Source organism: Typopeltis vanoorti, chromosome 2 (genome assembly GCF_054136105.1).
Source record: "Typopeltis vanoorti isolate ZY-2024b chromosome 2, IOZ_Tvanoo_1.0, whole genome shotgun sequence".
Lineage (NCBI taxonomy): Eukaryota > Metazoa > Arthropoda > Arachnida > Uropygi > Thelyphonidae > Typopeltis > Typopeltis vanoorti.
The window spans coordinates 23,482,646-23,502,166 of record NC_143550.1 but is presented as its reverse complement, the minus strand read 5'-3'; the positions used below and the strand labels follow the sequence as shown (position 1 = coordinate 23,502,166).

The window sequence follows — 19,521 nt, the reverse complement described above, 5'->3', positions numbered from 1 at the left end:
AATAATGTAGTTCATTTGCAATACAGATTATATGAAAAGATAATACTGTATGAAGGAATTTCTATTTAAGATTAATTACAAACAAAATATACTATTACCTAGATCTAATTCATTGCTAACAAAAGGATCTAATCTATCTATAGGTGGTCCTTCCCATCTCGATTCATATAACAGCGTAGTATGAATGCCAAGTTTAACTTCCAAGTACTGAAGTACAGACTCAAAATACTCAACAGGTATACTTGGAGAAAGATAAGTGGCAGCATGAAGCCTTGGGGTTTGATGAAATGCCAGAGACATTGTATCTGAAATAAAGAGAAATGAATTTTAGCAGTTACATAAAATGAGAAGTCAGTTTGAATTCCCCTCCCCCTCTCTCTCTCTCTCTCACACACACACACACACACACACACACACACAGATTGTGTGTGTGTGCGTGCACTCAAATGTAGATTTTTTACTGTATACTTAATAGGATTGAAGCCAGAGAAGCATATTACTTGTAGAAAGTTTTTTCACTTGTTTATAAATTAAATTAAACTTGCCAAGATATATTCTTGTTTAATCCTTTATCCAAGTGTATGTCAATGAAGTTTGCATGTTTTCTTCACAACTATGCTACTTGTATGTAAACAGTACATAAACACCATTAACAAATACAGTATTAGGCAGGATTCTGGCTAATTAAAATAGTTCTGTGAACATGCCTATTGTTCTACATGGATTCATGTTCTTTCTCTCAAAAAGGGGTTGAATTATTCCTTTACAGCAATTAAAACTTGGATATACATTTAAATTATTGGGATTTTGCATAATTTCTGTAAATGCAGATACTTTTCTTTCTGTCTCAAAGTGGAGGATTGTTCAATCATTTCAGAATAGTTTGTCTCTCAGTCTGGTCATCATCTGGGTTGGCTGAAGCCAGCATTAATCTGGAAAAGCTGTGTTGGGTTGGTTGAAATTGCAGTTCAATCAACTAACTTCTTCTTCAACCTTTTGGTTCTGTCCACTGCTGGACGAAGGTCTCCCCCATGATTTTCCAGATCACTTGGTTTTCTGCCTCTCCCATCCATCTCACTCCTACAATTTGTTTTAGTGTTCATCCTTCCATCTTCTTCTGTCTTCCTCTTTGTCTTGCTCCATCCATTGGTCTCCACTCTGTTGTTTTTCTAGTCCATCTCCCGTCACTGACAATACGGCCAGCCCATCTCCACTTAGCCTGTTTAATGTATTTTACAATATCCATGACACCTGTTTGAGATCTTATTCAGGTATTTGTCTTCCTATCTCTTAATGTTATTTTTAGCATACTTCTTTCCGTGCGATGTTGTGTTGTTCTCAGCTTTTTGTTTAGGGCTTCTGTTAAAGTCCATGTTTCTCCTCCATATGTTAGGACAGGAAGTATGCACTGGTCGAATGCTTTCCTTTTTTAGACTCATAGGGATGTCACTTCTGAATATGTCTCTCATTTTCCCATACGCCATCCATCCAAGGTGAATTCTTCATTCAATCTCTTTTCTTTGGCACTCCTCAAAGGATAACAATTGGCCCAAATATACATATGAAGTAACGTGTTCTATTTCATGGTTTTCAACTTTGACAGTTCTATGGTTAATATATCTATTCATCATTATTTTTGTTTTTTCTCTATTTATTTTTAATCCAATTACTCTGGAGGCTTCATTTAGCTAATTTAGCCTTTCTTCCAGATCTTCAAGATTATCTGCTATTAGGACAATATCATCTGCAAATTTCAGATGATGCAGCCTTTCTCCATTTATGTTTATTCCTTTTGTTTCCCAATCAAGGCTTCTAAAGACTTCCTCTAGTGCAGCTGTAAATAATTTGGGAGATATGGTGTCACCTTGCCAGATGCCTTTTTGTATTGGGAACTTTTTACTGTTTTTATATTATTTAATTACAGAAGTTGCAATATTGTAAATATGTTTTAGTGTTTCAATATATGATTTCTCAGTTCCCTGGGTTTCAAGTGCTTTTAGTGTTGCAGATGTTTTAATTGAATCAAATACTTTTTCGTAGTCTATATAGGCCAGACATAAAGGTTTATTGCATTCAATTGATTTTTCAATGAGCTGTCTTAATGTGTGAATATGGTCCAAAGTATTGTAATTCTTTCTAAATCCAGCTTGTTCAGAGGATTGCATTCTCTCTAGTTTAGATTTTATTCTATTATTTATAATTTTTGTGAAAACTTTATATATGATGGGGAGTAGGCTTATAGGTCTGTAGTTTTTAATTTCTTCCTTATTGCCTTTTTTAAAAATTAATATTAGAAGTGAATTGTTCCAATTTTTTGGAATTTTTCTGTTTTAGGCATTTCTTAAAGAGTTTAGTCAGCTTTTGATGACAGGGCTTCCTCCCAGTTTTAAGAAGTCTACCATAATTCCATGTTCTCCTGGGGCCTTTCCATTCTCGCAGTGCCATTTCCACTTCGCCTTGTAAGATCTCAGGGACATCATGTTCTTCCTCACTTGAGTTATCCATAGATGATTCTTGGATGACACTGTCTTTGTATTCATAAATTCCTGAATTCTTTTGATTATTGCATCTCTATTTTTTATAAGTTCACCATTTTTTCCTCTTACAGCAGCTATTTCCTTAGTTCCAACTGATAATGTTCGTCTTAGGACATTCATATTACTATTGTTTCTTTAATTTTTCTAGTATTATATGATCTGAGTTCATGTTTCATCCTTTTACGTATAGTTTTACAAATTTCTGCATATTCTATTTTATTGGTATCATTCAAATCTCTTCTTTTCTTCATCAGATCTAAGGTTTCCTGTCTTAGTTTTTCCTCTCTTTGGTGCCTTTTTTGCACCCCTTATTTCTAGTGCACAATTCAAGATAGATTTTGTTAATATTTCATTAGCATCATCAATGGTAGTAGCTGTGTTTAACTTTTTTAGTTCATTTTTGAGTGATTCTCTATAACAACTTTTATTGTGGTAGAGGTTTTGTAGATTCACTAAATTGGACTTTTTTCTTACGAGCTTATTCCGTTTCCATTTTTTGTTGATCCATACTTTTGCCCTTACTAGTCTGTGGTCACTTCCTGTATTAAATCTATTAAGCACTTTAGTATTATTTATTATATATCTTCTGTTGAAGAGGATGAAGTCTATTTCATTGTAAGTTTGTCCATATGGGCTTCTCCAAGTCCATTTTCGGTTGATTTTCTTCTTGAAAAAGCTGTTCATAATAAAGAGGCTATTTTCTTCTGCGAATTCACTAAGTCTTTCTCCTCTTTCATTCCTCTGTCCAAATCAAAATTTACTGATGGAGTTCAGATGGTCATCTCTGCTTCCAATCTTGGCATTAAAGTCACCCATTATAATTATGTAGAATTCTTTCAAATTATTTAATGTGGATTCTAATGTTTCATAGAAATCTTCTATCTCTTCATCTGGATGGTCTGTAGTTGGGGCATACACTTGTATAATTTTCAGTTGGTATCTTTTATTTATGAAGAGACTTAGTTCAGCTATTCTTGATGTTATTTTATTAACAAACAGGACATTGTCCTTGATTGTTTTATTTATTAGGAATCCTACACCACCAGTTGAGTTTCTGTCACATTCACAGTAGTAGAGTAGATGTCCATCTTTTAATCGCATGAGAGTTTCTTCTTTCCTTCTTATCTCTAAAAGGCCCACAACGTCCCATTTTATATGGTCCAATTCCTTCAACAGTTCTTCGAATCTATCATCATCCTGTAGAGATCTGCAGTTATATGTTCCGTTAGTCTCAATCTCACACCAAATAGTCTCAAATGACCTCTTTTCACTATCCTGCAATACAACTTCTATTCTCCTTGGTTGCAGTTCATCAGCTATCATCAATAATACTCCTCCCCCCCCCCCCATTTTATTCTCTCTGTCCCTCCTGAACACACTATACCCTACACATTCTATCCCACTAACTATATCATCTTCTGTCTCTAACTTAAACGTCTCTAAACTACTCTCTGGTATCTCTCCATTAACCACCCTTCTATCCATCTCACCAACCCTATATCCATTCCCAATGATAGAGACGTTTAAGTTAGTGATTGGAGTTTATCAGATTAATCAGCTTGAGGGAATGTGGATTACAGAGGTTGGTGGATAGGAGGAAAAGAGGAGATATGGCAGAGACCTTCAAGTTATTTAATGGATTCTATCAGATTAATACAGAAGGAATTATAAAAAGAGTGCATGTTAAGATGGGAAAAATGAGAGGCCATACCTGGAAGTTGAATAAAGATGTGTGAAGAAGGGTCTGAGGAATAGATTTTTTGTGGAGAGTTGCTGATACATGAAATGCACTGCCGGAGTGGATTGTGAATGCAAGCAGTGTAAATAACTTCAAAACTAATTATGATAGACATGTTGCCGGTTGAATGGGCCTCCCACGATAAGTCTGTTGACTCCATAGAGGCTACCGATAATAATAATAATAATACAGAGGGGATTATTAAAAGAGTAGAACAGGGCTGTCCAAAACACAGCCCGCAACCAGATGTGGCCTGCAGTGCGATTTTGTGCAGTCCACCTGTGGGTTTTGATTTCATGAGCGAAATTAGTGAGCCGAAATTAGCTGAGAAGTTCGAAACAGTGGCATTATCTCAACAGACCATCTCAAGACATATACAACACATGGATCAATATGTATCAAAAAAGCTGTGTGATTTAATAGCAAAATGTGAGTATTTTTCAGTGTGTGGATGAAAGCACTGATCAAGCAGACGTAAGTCAACTTTTAATTTTTGTTTGAACTATTCAATAGGACCTTACTATTAATGAAGAACTTCTCAGTCTTATATCTTTACATGGGACTACTAAAAAGGTACTGATATTTTCGAAGCCATTCAAAACTCTGTTACGAACCATGGAGGATTCGATAAATGGTCCTGCATCGTAACAGATGGGACCAAAGCTATGACGGAGACTGGAGGCAGCTTTTGTGGACTATTGAAACAAAATAATTTTAACTGCCCTACAATGCATTGCATAAGCTGGCCTGGTTGGCCGAGTGTTAGCATATCTCTCCAGCCAAAAGGATGCTGATTCAAATCCCGCCGTGGGCATGGATGTTTGTGATTGTCTCTGAAAATACTAGGTGGTGGACAGTAGATGCCATTGGTGTAGTTGTGTTTCATTGTAGTTGGTGAATTGAGTGGTGGAGACAGAGAAATGTAGAGTAGGTGCCCTCCTTCAATGAGTCTTTGGACTCCCTGGAGGTGTCGCGTAATAATAATACTAATTCACCAAGAAGCACTCTATGGAAAATTTCTACGTCAATTCAATGCCATGAAAGTAGTTGTAAAAATAACTAATATCATACAAGGAGTAAGAGACCTCTGACTCATCATAAGTTTCACGATTTCTTGAGTGAAATGGATGCTGCATATGGCAATTTGCTCCTTCATTTTGATATTCGCTGGTTGAGTGCTTGAAAATGTCTAGAACACTTTTTTGCTATTCAGAAAGAAATACCCATATTTCTTAAAAATGATGTGAAGTCTGGCACAAAAGAGCTTGAAAATCAAATGCAAGATCCCATATTTTTATCAGATCTTGCATTTATAACAGATATGACCAACCATTTGAATGAGTTGAACTTAAAACTGCAAGGCAAACAACAATTTGCCAACTTATATGGTCATTTGAATGGCTTTAAAAGTAAACTGAATATTCCAAACTGGAAATGTTCTTTGCACTTTGGAATATTTTTACTTTTCTTCCAAACTGCAAAGAACATTTTGAAGAAATAAAGAATTTTGTGGAAATATCATTTTCAGCTCATGTAGAGTATACTGAAATGATCATTGAGGATTTTGAGAATCGATTTGGTAATTTTAAGGAAATTAAAGAAGATATTTCAATTTTTACTCAACCCTTCACTGTTAGCATTGAAAATGTAAGATCCGACCTTCAGTTGGAATTGTGCGATTTGCAATCAGACCCTTTTTATACTAGCAGAAGTGAAAAAGGAGAATATTTTTTAAAAAATTGCTACCAATAGAGAGGTGCCTGAAATTGAGGAACTTTGGACTCAAGATGTGCTCAATGTTCAGAAGCATATATCTTTGTGAAAGCACTTTTTCAACAATGAAATTCATTAAATCAAAGTACAGATGTTCATTGACAGATAAATCTCTTGCAAATTTACTGCGGTTGGCAACTACAAGCATTAAAATTGATATAGGTACTTTAGTAAATGAAGCCGAACTACCGCAGAGCTCTCACTAAAATGAAATAAACAATTATTGTTTCTTGTCTACTGTTTCAATAAAAACTTTTATAAGCAACATGACTTTTCTTTCTTATGAAATTTTCAAAGTGCTTGCTAAACCTAACTAATAGTAGGACTCTCAAAGTAATTTAATATATGAACTGTATTTATTCTGGATACAGCCCTCAGATAAATCTTTCTTTTTTTTTTTTTAATGTGGCTCTCAGATTACCTAAGGTTGGACAGCCCTGGAGTAGAAGATGAGAGGGGAAGAACTAAAGGCCATCCCTGGAAGTTATGTAAAAACATGATGAAGGATGTGAGAAGTAGATTTTTTCTGTGGAGAACTGTGAGTGAGTAGAACACATTACAAGAACATGTTGTGAATGCAGGTATTTTAAGGCTCAATATGATAAATATGTTGTCAGTTGAATGAATTTCCCATGATGAGTCTGCTGACTCTGTGGAGGGTGTGATGATGATAATATAATGTTTTCAGAGTGAGCAGGATGGAAAGGAGTAGTTTTTCTAATAAGTTTTTCTAAAGAAAGAAAGAAAGAAAGCTAGCAAGTTGAAATACATCATGGAGAGGGATAAAGATGCCAGTTCATTTGAGGCTATACAGCATGAGACAGAGGCCAACGAAAAGAAATATACAGCTGGATGCTGTATATGCCAGGAGACACAAGGGAGAATGAATATGCATTGCCAAATTATTACAATAAGTGCATGATGAGTAATAGGAACTTCAACTATGGGAAGAAGCAATGGAAGGAAAATGGTCACAAGGAGAGAAGGAAATGAACTTATACAGCTGCTAAGATAACATGCAATGGCTTTTATTATTATTATTATTACACCCTCCATGGAGTTGATAGACTCATTGTGGTAGACTCATTCAACTGACAACATATTTATCATATAGAATCTTAAAATCCTTAACACTCCTTGCATTAACAACCCATTCTGGTAATGTGTTCCATTCACTGCCAATTCTCCATGTAAAAAATCTACTCCACACACCCCTATTCATCACACTTTTACATAACTTTCAGGAATGATGTATGGTTCCTCCCCTCTCACGTTCTACTCTTTTTATAATCCCCTTTGGATTAATCTGAAAAAATCCTCTCACTAACTGAAATGTCTATCATATCACCTCTCTACCTCCTATCCAACCAAACTCTGCAATCCACATTTCTTCAACCTCTCTCACCACAGTCAGCATTCCAAAGTCCTGACATTGTCTTAGTCACTTGCCTCTACACCCTCGCATTGAAAACCAGATGACCAGATCTGAGCACAACAGTCCAAATGTGGTCTGAGCAGTGCCTTATACAGTGGTACAACCACTTCCTTATCCTTACATGTTAGAGTACTTCTTATCATTATTATTAGAGGTATCTCAATGGAGTCAGTAGACTCATCACGGGAGACCTAAACTATCAAAACAATATCTATCATATCTCTTCTTGAATTCATTTACAGACAAAGAACTCACAACTGAGTCAGGCAATGCATTCCACTCATTCACCACCCTCCAGGCCAGAAACCTCGTTCTCGCACCCTTGTTAACCACACTTTTCCATAGCAGCACCACAATGTGCAGCCTTTGCAACACTAGCAATATGCCCTCTAAACTTCAGTCTAATGTTAACCATCACTCCCAAATCTCTAATCTCATCCACTTCCTGCAGTACGGCACCATCGATATAGTATAGAGCCATATATTTCTGCACTCCAAAATGCAACACCTTCCACTTATTTATATTAAAACTACAATTCCACTCTTTTGTCCAAGTAAAAAGTCTATTCAAATCTTCCTGAAGGGAATTAACATCAGCAATGCTACTTATAATTCTTCCCAACTTTGCAAACAAACAAATTAAACAGGGGCCCCAAGAATGAAACCCTGGTGCACACACACCACTGGTTACCCTCTTTTTTTGAGACACTGCTCCATTATACACAACCTGCTGGTATTGTTCAGAGAGCCAATCTCTGATCCATCTAACCAATATACTATCTATTCCTATCCTTTGCAGCTTGTACACCAACTTATTATGTGGCTTTTGCAAAGTCTAAGAATATCACTGTACATGATTCTCCTTTATCTAATGTACTTGTCACCTTATCATAAAATCCAAGTAAATTACTAAAACAGGACCTACCCTTTACAAATATGCCTCTAAACTTCAGTTTAGAGGGTATGTTTGCAAATCCATGCTGACTATCATAAAGAATGCTATATCCATCAACCCAATTCCATATTCTATTCCTTACCAATCTCACCAACACTTTGACTACAACTGCAGTTATGACTTCTGTCTTAGAACCATGCTTGTGGAATGGTACTAATTTGCCTTCTTTCCATTCCTTAGAACCCTACCCACTGAAAGACTTTCATTAAATAACCAGGTCAAAGACATAGCCAACTGTGGAGCACATTCCTTAAGAATACATGGTGATATGTCATTCATTCCCACAGCCTTATTCATATAATCCAACCAGCATCTGATACACATCTGTTTCTTTCACTTCCAATTCTCCTAATACTTGCATCTCTTCTATATATTGCACGGCATCATTTACACCAGTAAGATATATACTAATAAAGTGCTCGTTCGATAATTCCACTATATCCTTTGCAGCTGTTAGTATGCTGCCATGACTATCCACCAATGTTAATCTGCCATGATTATTCTTCCTTTTGCTTGCCATGTAGCAGAAAAATTCCCTTGAGTTAATCTTGGTCTGACGAGCCAATCTTCTCTCATACTGCACCTTTTCTTTCTTTACCATGCTCGTCACCTTTCTATGATATGATAAGTATAGTGCAAATAATGATTAGTGCACCTCCCATGATGAGGTCTGACTCCAGAGAAAGAGAGAGATGTACAAAAAAGATAACACAGTTTTGATTTTATACTTTAATGGCTAGTTTGACAGTCATGAAGCCAATGTAGGTCATATAAATAAATCCTTTAATTTCTTCACTGTTAGTATTGTCAAAACTTTCAAAGTTTTAAGATGGTATATTTGTCATATTCCACGGAAAAACATTGTGTAAGAGAATGGAATTCTTTGGCTATATCACTCTAATCGTTAATAAAACTGAGGGAAGAACATGGACTCTAAGAGTTAAAATTATGCTTAATCTGAAGTTTATAGTAGTATGAATCAGTATGAAGGTATTTAATTAGATCCCCTCTAATTATTACATTTTAAATAAAGTAACAACTGTACTGGAGTTGAAAGAGAGAAAGATATATATGCGAGGGTGGTCTGAAAAGTTCTTGGCCTAACAATGAAAAAACGAATTAATAAATTCAAAATTTTTTTATTTTTCAACATAATCTCCCTTAAGACTAATTCATTAATTCCAGCGATGCTCCAGCACCATTATCCCATCCCTTGTAGTGGTTCTCAGTAAGATCTGCAAAATACTCCTCTACAGCTGCAATCACCTCTTGATTCAAAGAAAAACACTGACCAGCGAGGAAGAGTTTTAGTTTTGGAAAGAGATAGAAGTCAGAGGGAGCCAAATCTGGGGAATAGGGTGGATGTTCCAACAATTCATAGTGTAGATCCCTTAATTTTTTCCCATTGCCAAAACACCTTTGTGGGCAGGTGCATTGTCCTGATGAAAGATGATTTTTTTTTTTTCAGCAAATCCGGTCTTTTCTCACGAATTTTTTCTTTTAGTCTGGTTAAAAGATCAGAATAATATTCCCTGGTTATTGTTTTACTCTTTTCAAGATAATTAATAAACAAAATAACTTTAGCATCCCAAAACACTGATGCCATGACCTTTCCTGATGATGGAACTGACTTTGTCTTCTTTGGTATTCTTGTGTAGAGTCTTCTTTGGTGTTGAACAACTGGCTTCTGTCCAATGTTTTGACTGCTGTTTAGATTCTGGTGTGTTATGGTGAATCCAAGTCTCATCCATAGTAATAAATCGATGCACAAAATCAGTTTTATTCTTTTTAAAATGCTCCAAACACTGTTCAGAGATGTCATGCGAGTGTGTTTTTGATCTGCTGTGAGCAAGCGCAGCACCCATCTTTCACAAAGCTTTTTCATTTACAATTCTTCATCCAAAATATCCTACATGTTCTTTTGAAATGCCTATAGTCTCAGCAATTTCATGCACTTTGACTCACCAGTCATCCAATAGCATATCGTGCACTTGATCAATGATTTCTGGTGTTGATACACTTTTTTGGACGTCCTTCATGTGGATCATTTTCAAGGCTGGTATGACCACGTTTAAACTCGGCAACCCATTTCTTACTTGTCAAGAACGAAGGAGAAGTGCGCCCATAAATTTCTATGAACTTCGAATGAATTTCTTTTGGCATTAAACCTTCTTTTACAAAGAATTTTATAACTGCACAATTCTCAATTTTATCCATTTCAAGGGATACAGATAACACTTTTGCTTCGGACAGCTGTATAAAACAAACTACTTTATAGAATAACTTGCAATTTCACATGGATGCTTATGACAGATGTACCAACTTAGAAAAAAAAAAAATCATGCCGATAGTGTTGCCATCTATGGTCGAGGCCAAGAACTTTTCAGACCACCCTTGTGTGTGTGTATATATATATGTTAAAGATACCAAGAAATTTTATACTTAGTTTTTAATCCTATCCCAAGTAAGCAAAACAAAAAAACTTGCACGTGAAATACAAGTAGCTCAGATATGAATATATTTCACATGCAAAATTTTGTTTTGCTTACTTGGGAATAAGATTAAAAACCAAGTATAAAATTTCTTGGTATCTTTAATGTATAATACACCCAAGGTAAAAAATTTTATACACACACATATAATATATACCTACACTGTAATCTTTCTTGATTTTACAAAGGCATTATGAGAGAATGCCATGTGATCAGATGGGATTTAAGCATAAGTTGGGCTCAGAAAAATGGTGGATGGACAGATAGACATTAACTAGTTATGTATGAAAAGGGGAAAATTGTTTTGTTGCTTGAAATTACAGCTGAAATAACTAAAGCTATGAGGCCAGTGTATCATGTTTGTTAAATACATGTATTTTTCCGACTGGTTTATGTATTTTGAAGGAGATTAAACATCAGCTTCTGGAGGAGAAATCCTGCTACCTCTATGATCTCTATGCGAGACAGGATAACTTGCTTTCAGTTGAAAAGCCATTACAGTAATTCTTCACATTCTATATGGGATCCAATCATACATCTTTCAAAGGGCATAATAAATAAGCTATGGAGCCTCAAGGAGAGGAGAGATAGCATGTGTGAAATGCAAGGACTACAAGGTTCTATACCTGCGATATATCTCATAATGGTGATGATATTATCAGAAGTCAGAAGGAAGATATATAGCTGTCTGCAGAGTGACTGAATGTATAATTTTGCATTTAGGTCCAAAAAAATGTGTGAATTATAGAATTAAGCATGGTATTATGAATCCTTTTCATCTAATATTATGTTGTGGTTCTTTGGGATATAACCATATAGTTGCAGAATACAGATGATTTTTCTTGTTCTTAAGTAATTCAATAGTATTTATTCATATTTTTGAGTTGCTTAAGGGCCAAAGCCAATTAATTGGGAGAAGACCTCTACGCCGTCTTTCAGAACGCAGAGAACCGATTGGGGCTTCTAACCTAATATCCAATCCTGACCTTCATGTGGTGTGCCCCGGTTAGTATGTATCTACTGGTACAGAACAAACGACAATGGGCTGGCAATTCGGACTTAGCCGACCAAATTAACCGACCACTCACTACTGGCTTAAACCACAAATGCATGTGATGGTACAACCAGATAAGATTTCATGACTGCTGTGGCATCACCCGGTTAAACAAGCCCCAAAGCTGTTTTCATTATGGAACCAGGGTGAACAATGAAAAGTCAGTTACTGGAACAAGCTGAAACTCCACATCTAGAAGAAGAAGAAGAAGAAAACCAACATCAAAAGACCTGAAAATAGTAACCATCAATATAAGGAGTATTAAAGGAAAGGAAATCGAACTTACAGAAGAATTGGAAAAATATCACATGGATATAATTGGCATTACTGAGACAAACAAGACCAAAATGGGTGAGATTTTACTAAATAATAAGCATAGGATGTTATTTCAGGCAATAATGATCAAGGAAAGGAAGGAGTAGCGATAGAATTCAACACCAAACACGAAGATAAACTTCTTGATCGGAAGGTAGTTTCAAGTAGACATATGTAGGTAAACTTCAAACTGGGGGCATGGAAAATAAAACTTATTTACTTATGGTCCCAGAGAAGGTTTTTCCAAGGAAGAAGTGGAGAAATTTTTTGAGTCATTAAAACAGGCAGTTGACATAAAGAAAATGGAAAAAGTGGGCCTTGTTGAAGATCTGAACAGCAGAGTAGGAAATGAATCCCATCAGGCATATAGGAACATTGTAGGAAAATTTGGACAAAAAAGCAAAGCTAATAATAATGGTAAGTATTTACTGGACTTCTGCTCAGGACACAGACCAGTCATTACTAACACCATGTTTCATCATAAAGATGTACACAAGTTCATATGGAGAGAAGACATAAGAAAAGTCTCGCTAACTACGTTGTAAAACTCGATGTAGCTTAGTATACCAAAGCACTTTACATCGATTTTTTACTAAGATCAAATCTCATGAGAACTGTTACAAAAATAACCTTGTTTGTCTCTATGTATTTTATGTTAAATATTAAATGTAAATAACCCTATGGAAATTGATTGTATTTACTGTTTTAACTAAAGTTTCAAGAATGTCAAAAACAAAGGCAATGCTTTGCCATCGAAAGTTTTGTATAATAGCTATGTATAAGAGCAAAAGAAAGTGGTTTATGATTAAGTGTGTGAGAAAGTTATTTGCGAGCTCTGCGCATGAACACCTTCGAAGTTAGTATCAAAGAGATCTGCTAGTTTCAGAGAAGTTTCCGCTGCCTGACAAGACAAAGAAAAATAGAGTGCATAAAGGAGAAAAAAGAACAGGGCGGCCTTAACAAAAAGATCAAGGAGAACTGCCGATTTCTTTGAGGTTTACAACACTTGGTGCAACATCCTGAAAAGGCAAAAATAAAAGGGGACTGAGCCGAACATGGAAAGGGGAGTCCAGGTCCAGTTACCGACAGAGAAGAGGCAAGGTCCAGTTGCTAACAGAGGAGAGCCGAGATCCAGTTGCCGAGAGAGCAGAAGTGAAGCGCTGTTACTGAAGAGCAGTCGGCGGAGAACCGAGGACTAAGAAGTGGCCAAGAAACATTAGAAACCAACAGGGAGATTCTATGACTATGATAAAGGGAAAAATAAGAGGACTAAAGTGCAGAGTTTTATTGGACACTGGTTCCCAAAAGTCAGTGATAACCAGATCCCTGTTCAGGAAATTGTGATCAAAGCACAAGAAAGTTGTTTACGATTAAGTGTGTGAGAAAGTTGTTTGTGAGCTCTGCGCATTAACACCTTCAAAGTTAGTATCAAAGAGATCCGCTAGTTTCAGAGAAGTTTCCACTGCCCGACAAGACAAAGAAATATAGAGTGCACGGAGGTGAAAAAAAGAACGGGTCAGCCTTAACAAAAAGATCAAGGAGAACTGCCAATTTCTTTGGGGTTTACAACTCTTGGTGCAAGGTACCGAAAAGGCAAAAATAAAAAGGGACTGAGCCGAACATCAAGAGGGGTGTCCAGGTCAAGTTGCTGACAGAGAAGAGGCGAGGTCCACTTGCTGACAGAGAAGAGGCGAGATCCAGTTGCCGAGAGGGCAGAAGTGAAGTGCTGTTACTGAAGAGCAGTCAGTGGAGAACCAGAAGCAGTCGAACCCAGAGGAGCAGACTTTACAGCGAACCCACGCCAGAGGAAAAATTGGGAGAACAACCGATGCCAAGTGTCGGTCGGATGTCCTAGTGCTGCGGGAAGTCAACCGAAGCCAAAAGCCGCAGAGTGATCTTCAAGCCTGTATGTTGAAACCTCTTGCCTGAACTTTTGAGTACCAAGAAGATTCCAGTCCAAGACCTGCCAAATATTCCGATGATGCGCCCCTTGGAACAAGACTCCCCGGACAGAAACCTAAGGCTTGAGATGAAAGAAAAACAATGAGACTTTGAGTAGGACTTTTGGAAGGTGTCATGACAAAGAGCCCCGTAAGTGTGTCCCATCTTGTTATGTACATTCTTTTGTAATCTAAGAGATATGTGATAGATGGACTGATAAGAAATAGTAAAAAGAAATATCTATAAGAGAGTAGATTTGTTGTTAACTGGAATATAAATTGTAAGATAACTTGCCATAGCTAGCTAATCTCTTTATGAGTAAATTAGTCTCGGCAATTTAATTTTTTAAGCAGAGAAGTAACAGAGTAATTACATTGTATAGCCATTTAATATTGAAGAAGGAAAGTTTGTTTCTTTATACCAAAAGTATATAAGGATAGGTAGAGAGTGAGAGTAACCTCTTTATCACTTATTTAATGTATTTCATTTTTTTATTGTAAATCAATAGAGTGCTGCCTGATTGTTTATTTTACAATGCACTGTTCCTAAAAAAAAACGCGAACTTAAGAGCGGGAAACCAAGTAAAATAGCCGAAGCGTGTAGTTAAGTGCAAATAGACCACGACTGTTTGTGTCAAGTTTTACTGAAGGAATTTGTGTTAGAGAAAGAGAGAGAGAAATCAACTGGCCGTATTAGTTTTATGCCAGTTAAAAGATACTGTTGGCACAGTCTTATCAAATAAATTTTTCTAGTATCCATAGGCATAAAACTCATAGTGCAAAAGGTAGATAAACTAAGTATGCAATAGTAAGATGGAATAGTGAGAATAAGAAAGGAATATATAAAAAAAAATAAAAATAATGGTAGAAATAAATAGCCTCCATTTACAACGTCATTGTTGATAATGATATTATTATTATGACACCTCCAGGAAGTTCAGAGACTCATCGAGGGAGGGCACCAACTCCACAGCTCTCTGTCTCTACCACTTCCTCTACCAACTACTACCATCATCATACCAAAATCTTTGGGTTCAAATTCGAACCTGAAGATTTTGTCTGGAGAGCGGAAACACTAACCACTCGGCCAACCAGGCCAGCATATCTTCATGATCATTCAGGATACAAGAATGTACAGAGGATTTGAAATTGGAAGTGACCATTACTCAGTAGTAAGCAGGATAAAAATGGATATCACATTGAAAAGAACAGTATGAAAAAACTTTTAATAAGAATTAAAGTTGAGTAGCTTTTACAAGTAAACAGTAGAGACTCAACTATATAAACATTATTGAAGCAAAAATGAAACAAATTCAAAACAAGAACCAACCCTTGGAGTCTCAGTGGCAAATTCCGAAGAAGAAATTGATTGACATGGCTAGGGAGGTAGGTTATAAATTTGTCTGCAAGGATAGATAGAAAAATAAGAACACCATGGTGGACACAAGAAGCAGTCTGAAAAGAAGAAAGCATAACAAAAGTTCCAAGCAAATAAGTCAATAGATGCCCTAAAAGAATATAGAGAAAAATGTAAGAGAGCTAAGCTGTATGTAAAAGTAGCTAAACAAAAGTCATGGGAAGACTTTGGTAAGAATATACAAAATAAATATCAGGAAGGTGGCAAAATGTTCTGGAGGTTATTAAAAAATCTTAGAAATAGAAGAAAGAGTATGTAAAAGGAATTACAGATCACAAAGGGGTCATGAAAATAAAAGATAAAGAAATCCTAGATGTTCGGAGTAATTACTTTGAAAGACTGTTAAACGAATCAAGCAGTGACAGAACCATACCAGAAAATTCTCAAGAGGAATGCAAAGAAGAGTACATATCAATACTTGAGGTATAAAAAGGCAGTCAAAAACTTGAAATATGGAAAGGCAGCTGGAGTAGATGATATTTGATCAGAAATGCTGAAGTATGAAGGTATAAGTTTTGTAGCTACACCACAATTCAGAGGGCCTGGTCACAAGGTCGAATTCCTAATGATTGGAGTAGCACTCTCATAGAACCAATCTATAAAAAAAAAGGAATAAAACTGAATGTGAGAATTACTGAGGAATTTCTCTACTAAGTGTTCCATGTAAGATTTATGCAAGCATACTTGAAAAGAGGCTGAGAAGGATTGTGGAAGAGAAACTTAGAAAAGAACAAGATCAGATTTTCATTTTAAACAAATAGTTGAGAAATTCATGTTCTCCTAAACACATCTGAAGATGTGTTTAGAAGAGAAAAGCTTTTCCTAAACAATACAATTATATGGGTCAATGGAACATTATATAGAGCAATAAATAATCTATATTTAAGTTGTCAGTCTGAAGGAAAAACAGGAAGATGGTTTGATGTAAAATCAGGGTTAGACAAGGATGCACATCATCTCTACTCTTATTTAACATCTATATAGATCACATTATAAAGGAAAGTGATATCAAGCCTGATATTAAAATTGGAGATGTCAAACTTAGCTCTTTGCTTTATGCAGATGATGATGTTCTCCTAAACACATCTAATGCAAGTCTCCAAGATTCACTAACTAAATTGAATAGCAGCAATAAAAAGACCATGAAAATAGGCAAGAGCATAGAAAACTTCAGCTACATTCTGAATGGAGATCCTATAGAACAAGCAAAATAATTTAGCTATTTAGGCACAGTTTTTTTGTGAAGATAACAGGTTAAATCTGGAAATAGACAACAGAATAAGCAAAGTTGGTATGGTGGATAGCCAGTTGAATAAGTTTAGATGGAATAAGAGAGAGAAATTAGCCAACACACTAAACCAGCAGTATACAAGACAGTGTTTAAACCAGTTTTAAGTTATGAATCAAAAATATGAGAGTTCTGAGAAAAATTAGGGGATTGAACCAAAGGCAGAATTATATTAAAAATGAAGACATTAGAAAGGAACTTGACATTATTAGCATTAAAGAATGTGTCTGCAGAGATAATCTAATGTAGAATGGCCACTTAAATAGAATGGGTGAAGAAACGTTTAGCACAACAACAGGCATTTGATGCCAAGATGCCAGGAAAGAGACCCAGAGGAAGACCAAGGTGTAGATAGATTGATTCAGTCAGAAATGAATCAAACTACCTAGACTCAATCAATCTACCTAGACCTTGGTAGATTGATTGATTGATTCAGTCAGAAGTGTATTATAAGCAAAAAATGTAAGATATGACAATATTGGAGTGCTCACAAGTAACAGATTGATTTGGAAGGTAATTGTTGATAAGAGATTAATAACAATGTAAACTTATTACTGGAGTACTGCTTATGATAAGTGATAACTTTGTGTCCTCTAAGAGTGGAGGCTTTGGAAAGCACTGACTCTAATGGTTTTGAAAGCATATGGTGTGAGGTACAGGTGGACAAGACAGGATATTTACTTGGGTGTTGCTACAAGCCAAGGAGCACAGAGGATGGGGAGTAGGAGATGTTTAGGCAGTTGAGCTTGGCAAGTGCAAGAAGAATGATTGTTATGGGAGATTTTAACTACAGCAGTGTAAGTTGGGAAGAGGAAAATGCATGTAGTAATAAGGGAATGGAATTTCTAGAATTCTTGAGGGACAAATATCTTAGGCAGCATGTAATAGAGGGAACAAGAAGTTAGAGAGTTTTGGATTTGGTGACAGCATTAAAAGAATTGATAATAACTGAGATGACATCTCTTCCCCCAGTTGGAGAGAGTTACCATGTGGTTTTTGACTTGGAAGATGAATAGACATGCAGGAGCGGTGGCACACCCAGAGGGGGGGGGGCACTGGCCCCCTCTAAAGAAAAAGGAAAAAAACACTAGAAAATTTTCCAAAAATCTTTTCCTAATTAAAATTCATTTTTTAAAATTTATGTTGTGTCGTATCTTATATTTCTATACTACTTATGAATTAGCGATTGTTACAGATGCCCAGTCATAGGTTGTATGCAGTGCATAGTGTGTATTCTCAAATCGTCTACTCAACTCTGCCCCCCCCTCCAAGATTAAATCCTGAGTGCGCTGCTGTGCAGGAGTATCAAAGAAAACAGAACATATGTGGAATTATAAGGCAGATGATTATAATAGTCTTAGATATCTTGGGGCAGTTCCATGGAGGGCAGAATTGGAAGGCCAGGATATCATTAGTGCTTGAGAAATTGTGAAGGAATATTTGTTAGCAGCAATAGCAAGCAGTATTCCACAAGTGCAGAAGAGGACACAATTTGGTGTAAAGTGGATGACAAACAATATCAAACAGGAACTGCAGGTGAAAAAGAGGTTATGGAGAGATAAGGAGAGGGGTAGAGAGCAGATGCATGAAGAATATAAAACTCAGGCCAGGAGAGTAACTAGTATGGTGAAGAAGACAAAACTGAAGTTTGAGATTGGCACTAATATCCAAAGAAAATCCTAGGGAATTTTTTAGCTATGTGACCAGTAGGAGGAGAAATGATTGTGGAAGAATGGCATTGTGGGATAAAAATGGGAATAGAGTGACTGATGCAGAGGATATAGTGGAGTTGTTCAATGAACACTTTATTGGAGTATTTCATCCTGGAGAAGTAAATTTTAATACTAGAGGGGATAGGACAGGTTAGAGGTGCAAGAGGAGAGTGTATTCCAAATATTGAGTACTCTGGATGTCAGTAAAGCTGGGGGACTGGATGGTATTTCACCACGGGTTTTGAGAGAATGTGCTAAAGAACTGATAGCTCTGTTAACCTGGCTTTTCAATGAAAGTCTGGGTAAGGGAAAGGTACCGAAGGAATGGAAGGAAGGTAAGATAGTGCAATTGAATAAGGGTGGTAGCAGATTGGCAGTGTCTAATTATATGCCAGTTTGTGTTTCATCAGTAGTTGTTAAGATCTTGGAGAAATTATTATTATTATTATTCAGGCCTCCATGGAGTCAAAAGACTCATGACAGGAGGTCCTTTCTAAGAAACACAAGTCTATCAAGACTCATTGAGGGAGGTCGCTCCTAGGAAACACAAAGACTATCATACCACTCCTTAAACGCATTGGCCATTCTCACTCTCACCACTCCGTCAGGCAATGCATTCCATGGTTCAACCACCCTCCATGCAAAGAAACCACTCCTCACCCTCTTTCTCACAGTTTCCTTTCGTAATTTCCAGGGATGACCCCTTGTCATGACTCCTTCCTGCTGTTCAACCAAGAGAAAGAACTCCCCCAGTGTCAATCCTGTAACCACCTCTCAACAGTTTAAAAGTCTCAATCATATCACCTCTCTTTCTTCTATCCACCAAACTCTGCAGTCCACACTCCCTCAGCCGATCCTCATAACT

The 19,521-nt window shown here is 36.5% G+C and overlaps 1 protein-coding gene across 2 annotated transcripts in view; it reads right to left on the bottom strand.

The window, feature by feature from the left end:
* The window catches only part of LOC150108874 (uncharacterized), a 116,165-nt gene that overhangs the window by 93,053 nt on the left and 3,591 nt on the right, over positions 1–19,521 (bottom strand). For both annotated transcript variants that reach the window (XM_090403996.1, XM_090403986.1), the window contains exon 2: positions 99–305. In XM_090403996.1, coding sequence (XP_090260122.1) covers positions 99–305 — 207 coding nt within the window. The remainder of the gene's footprint in view (positions 1–98; positions 306–19,521) is intronic.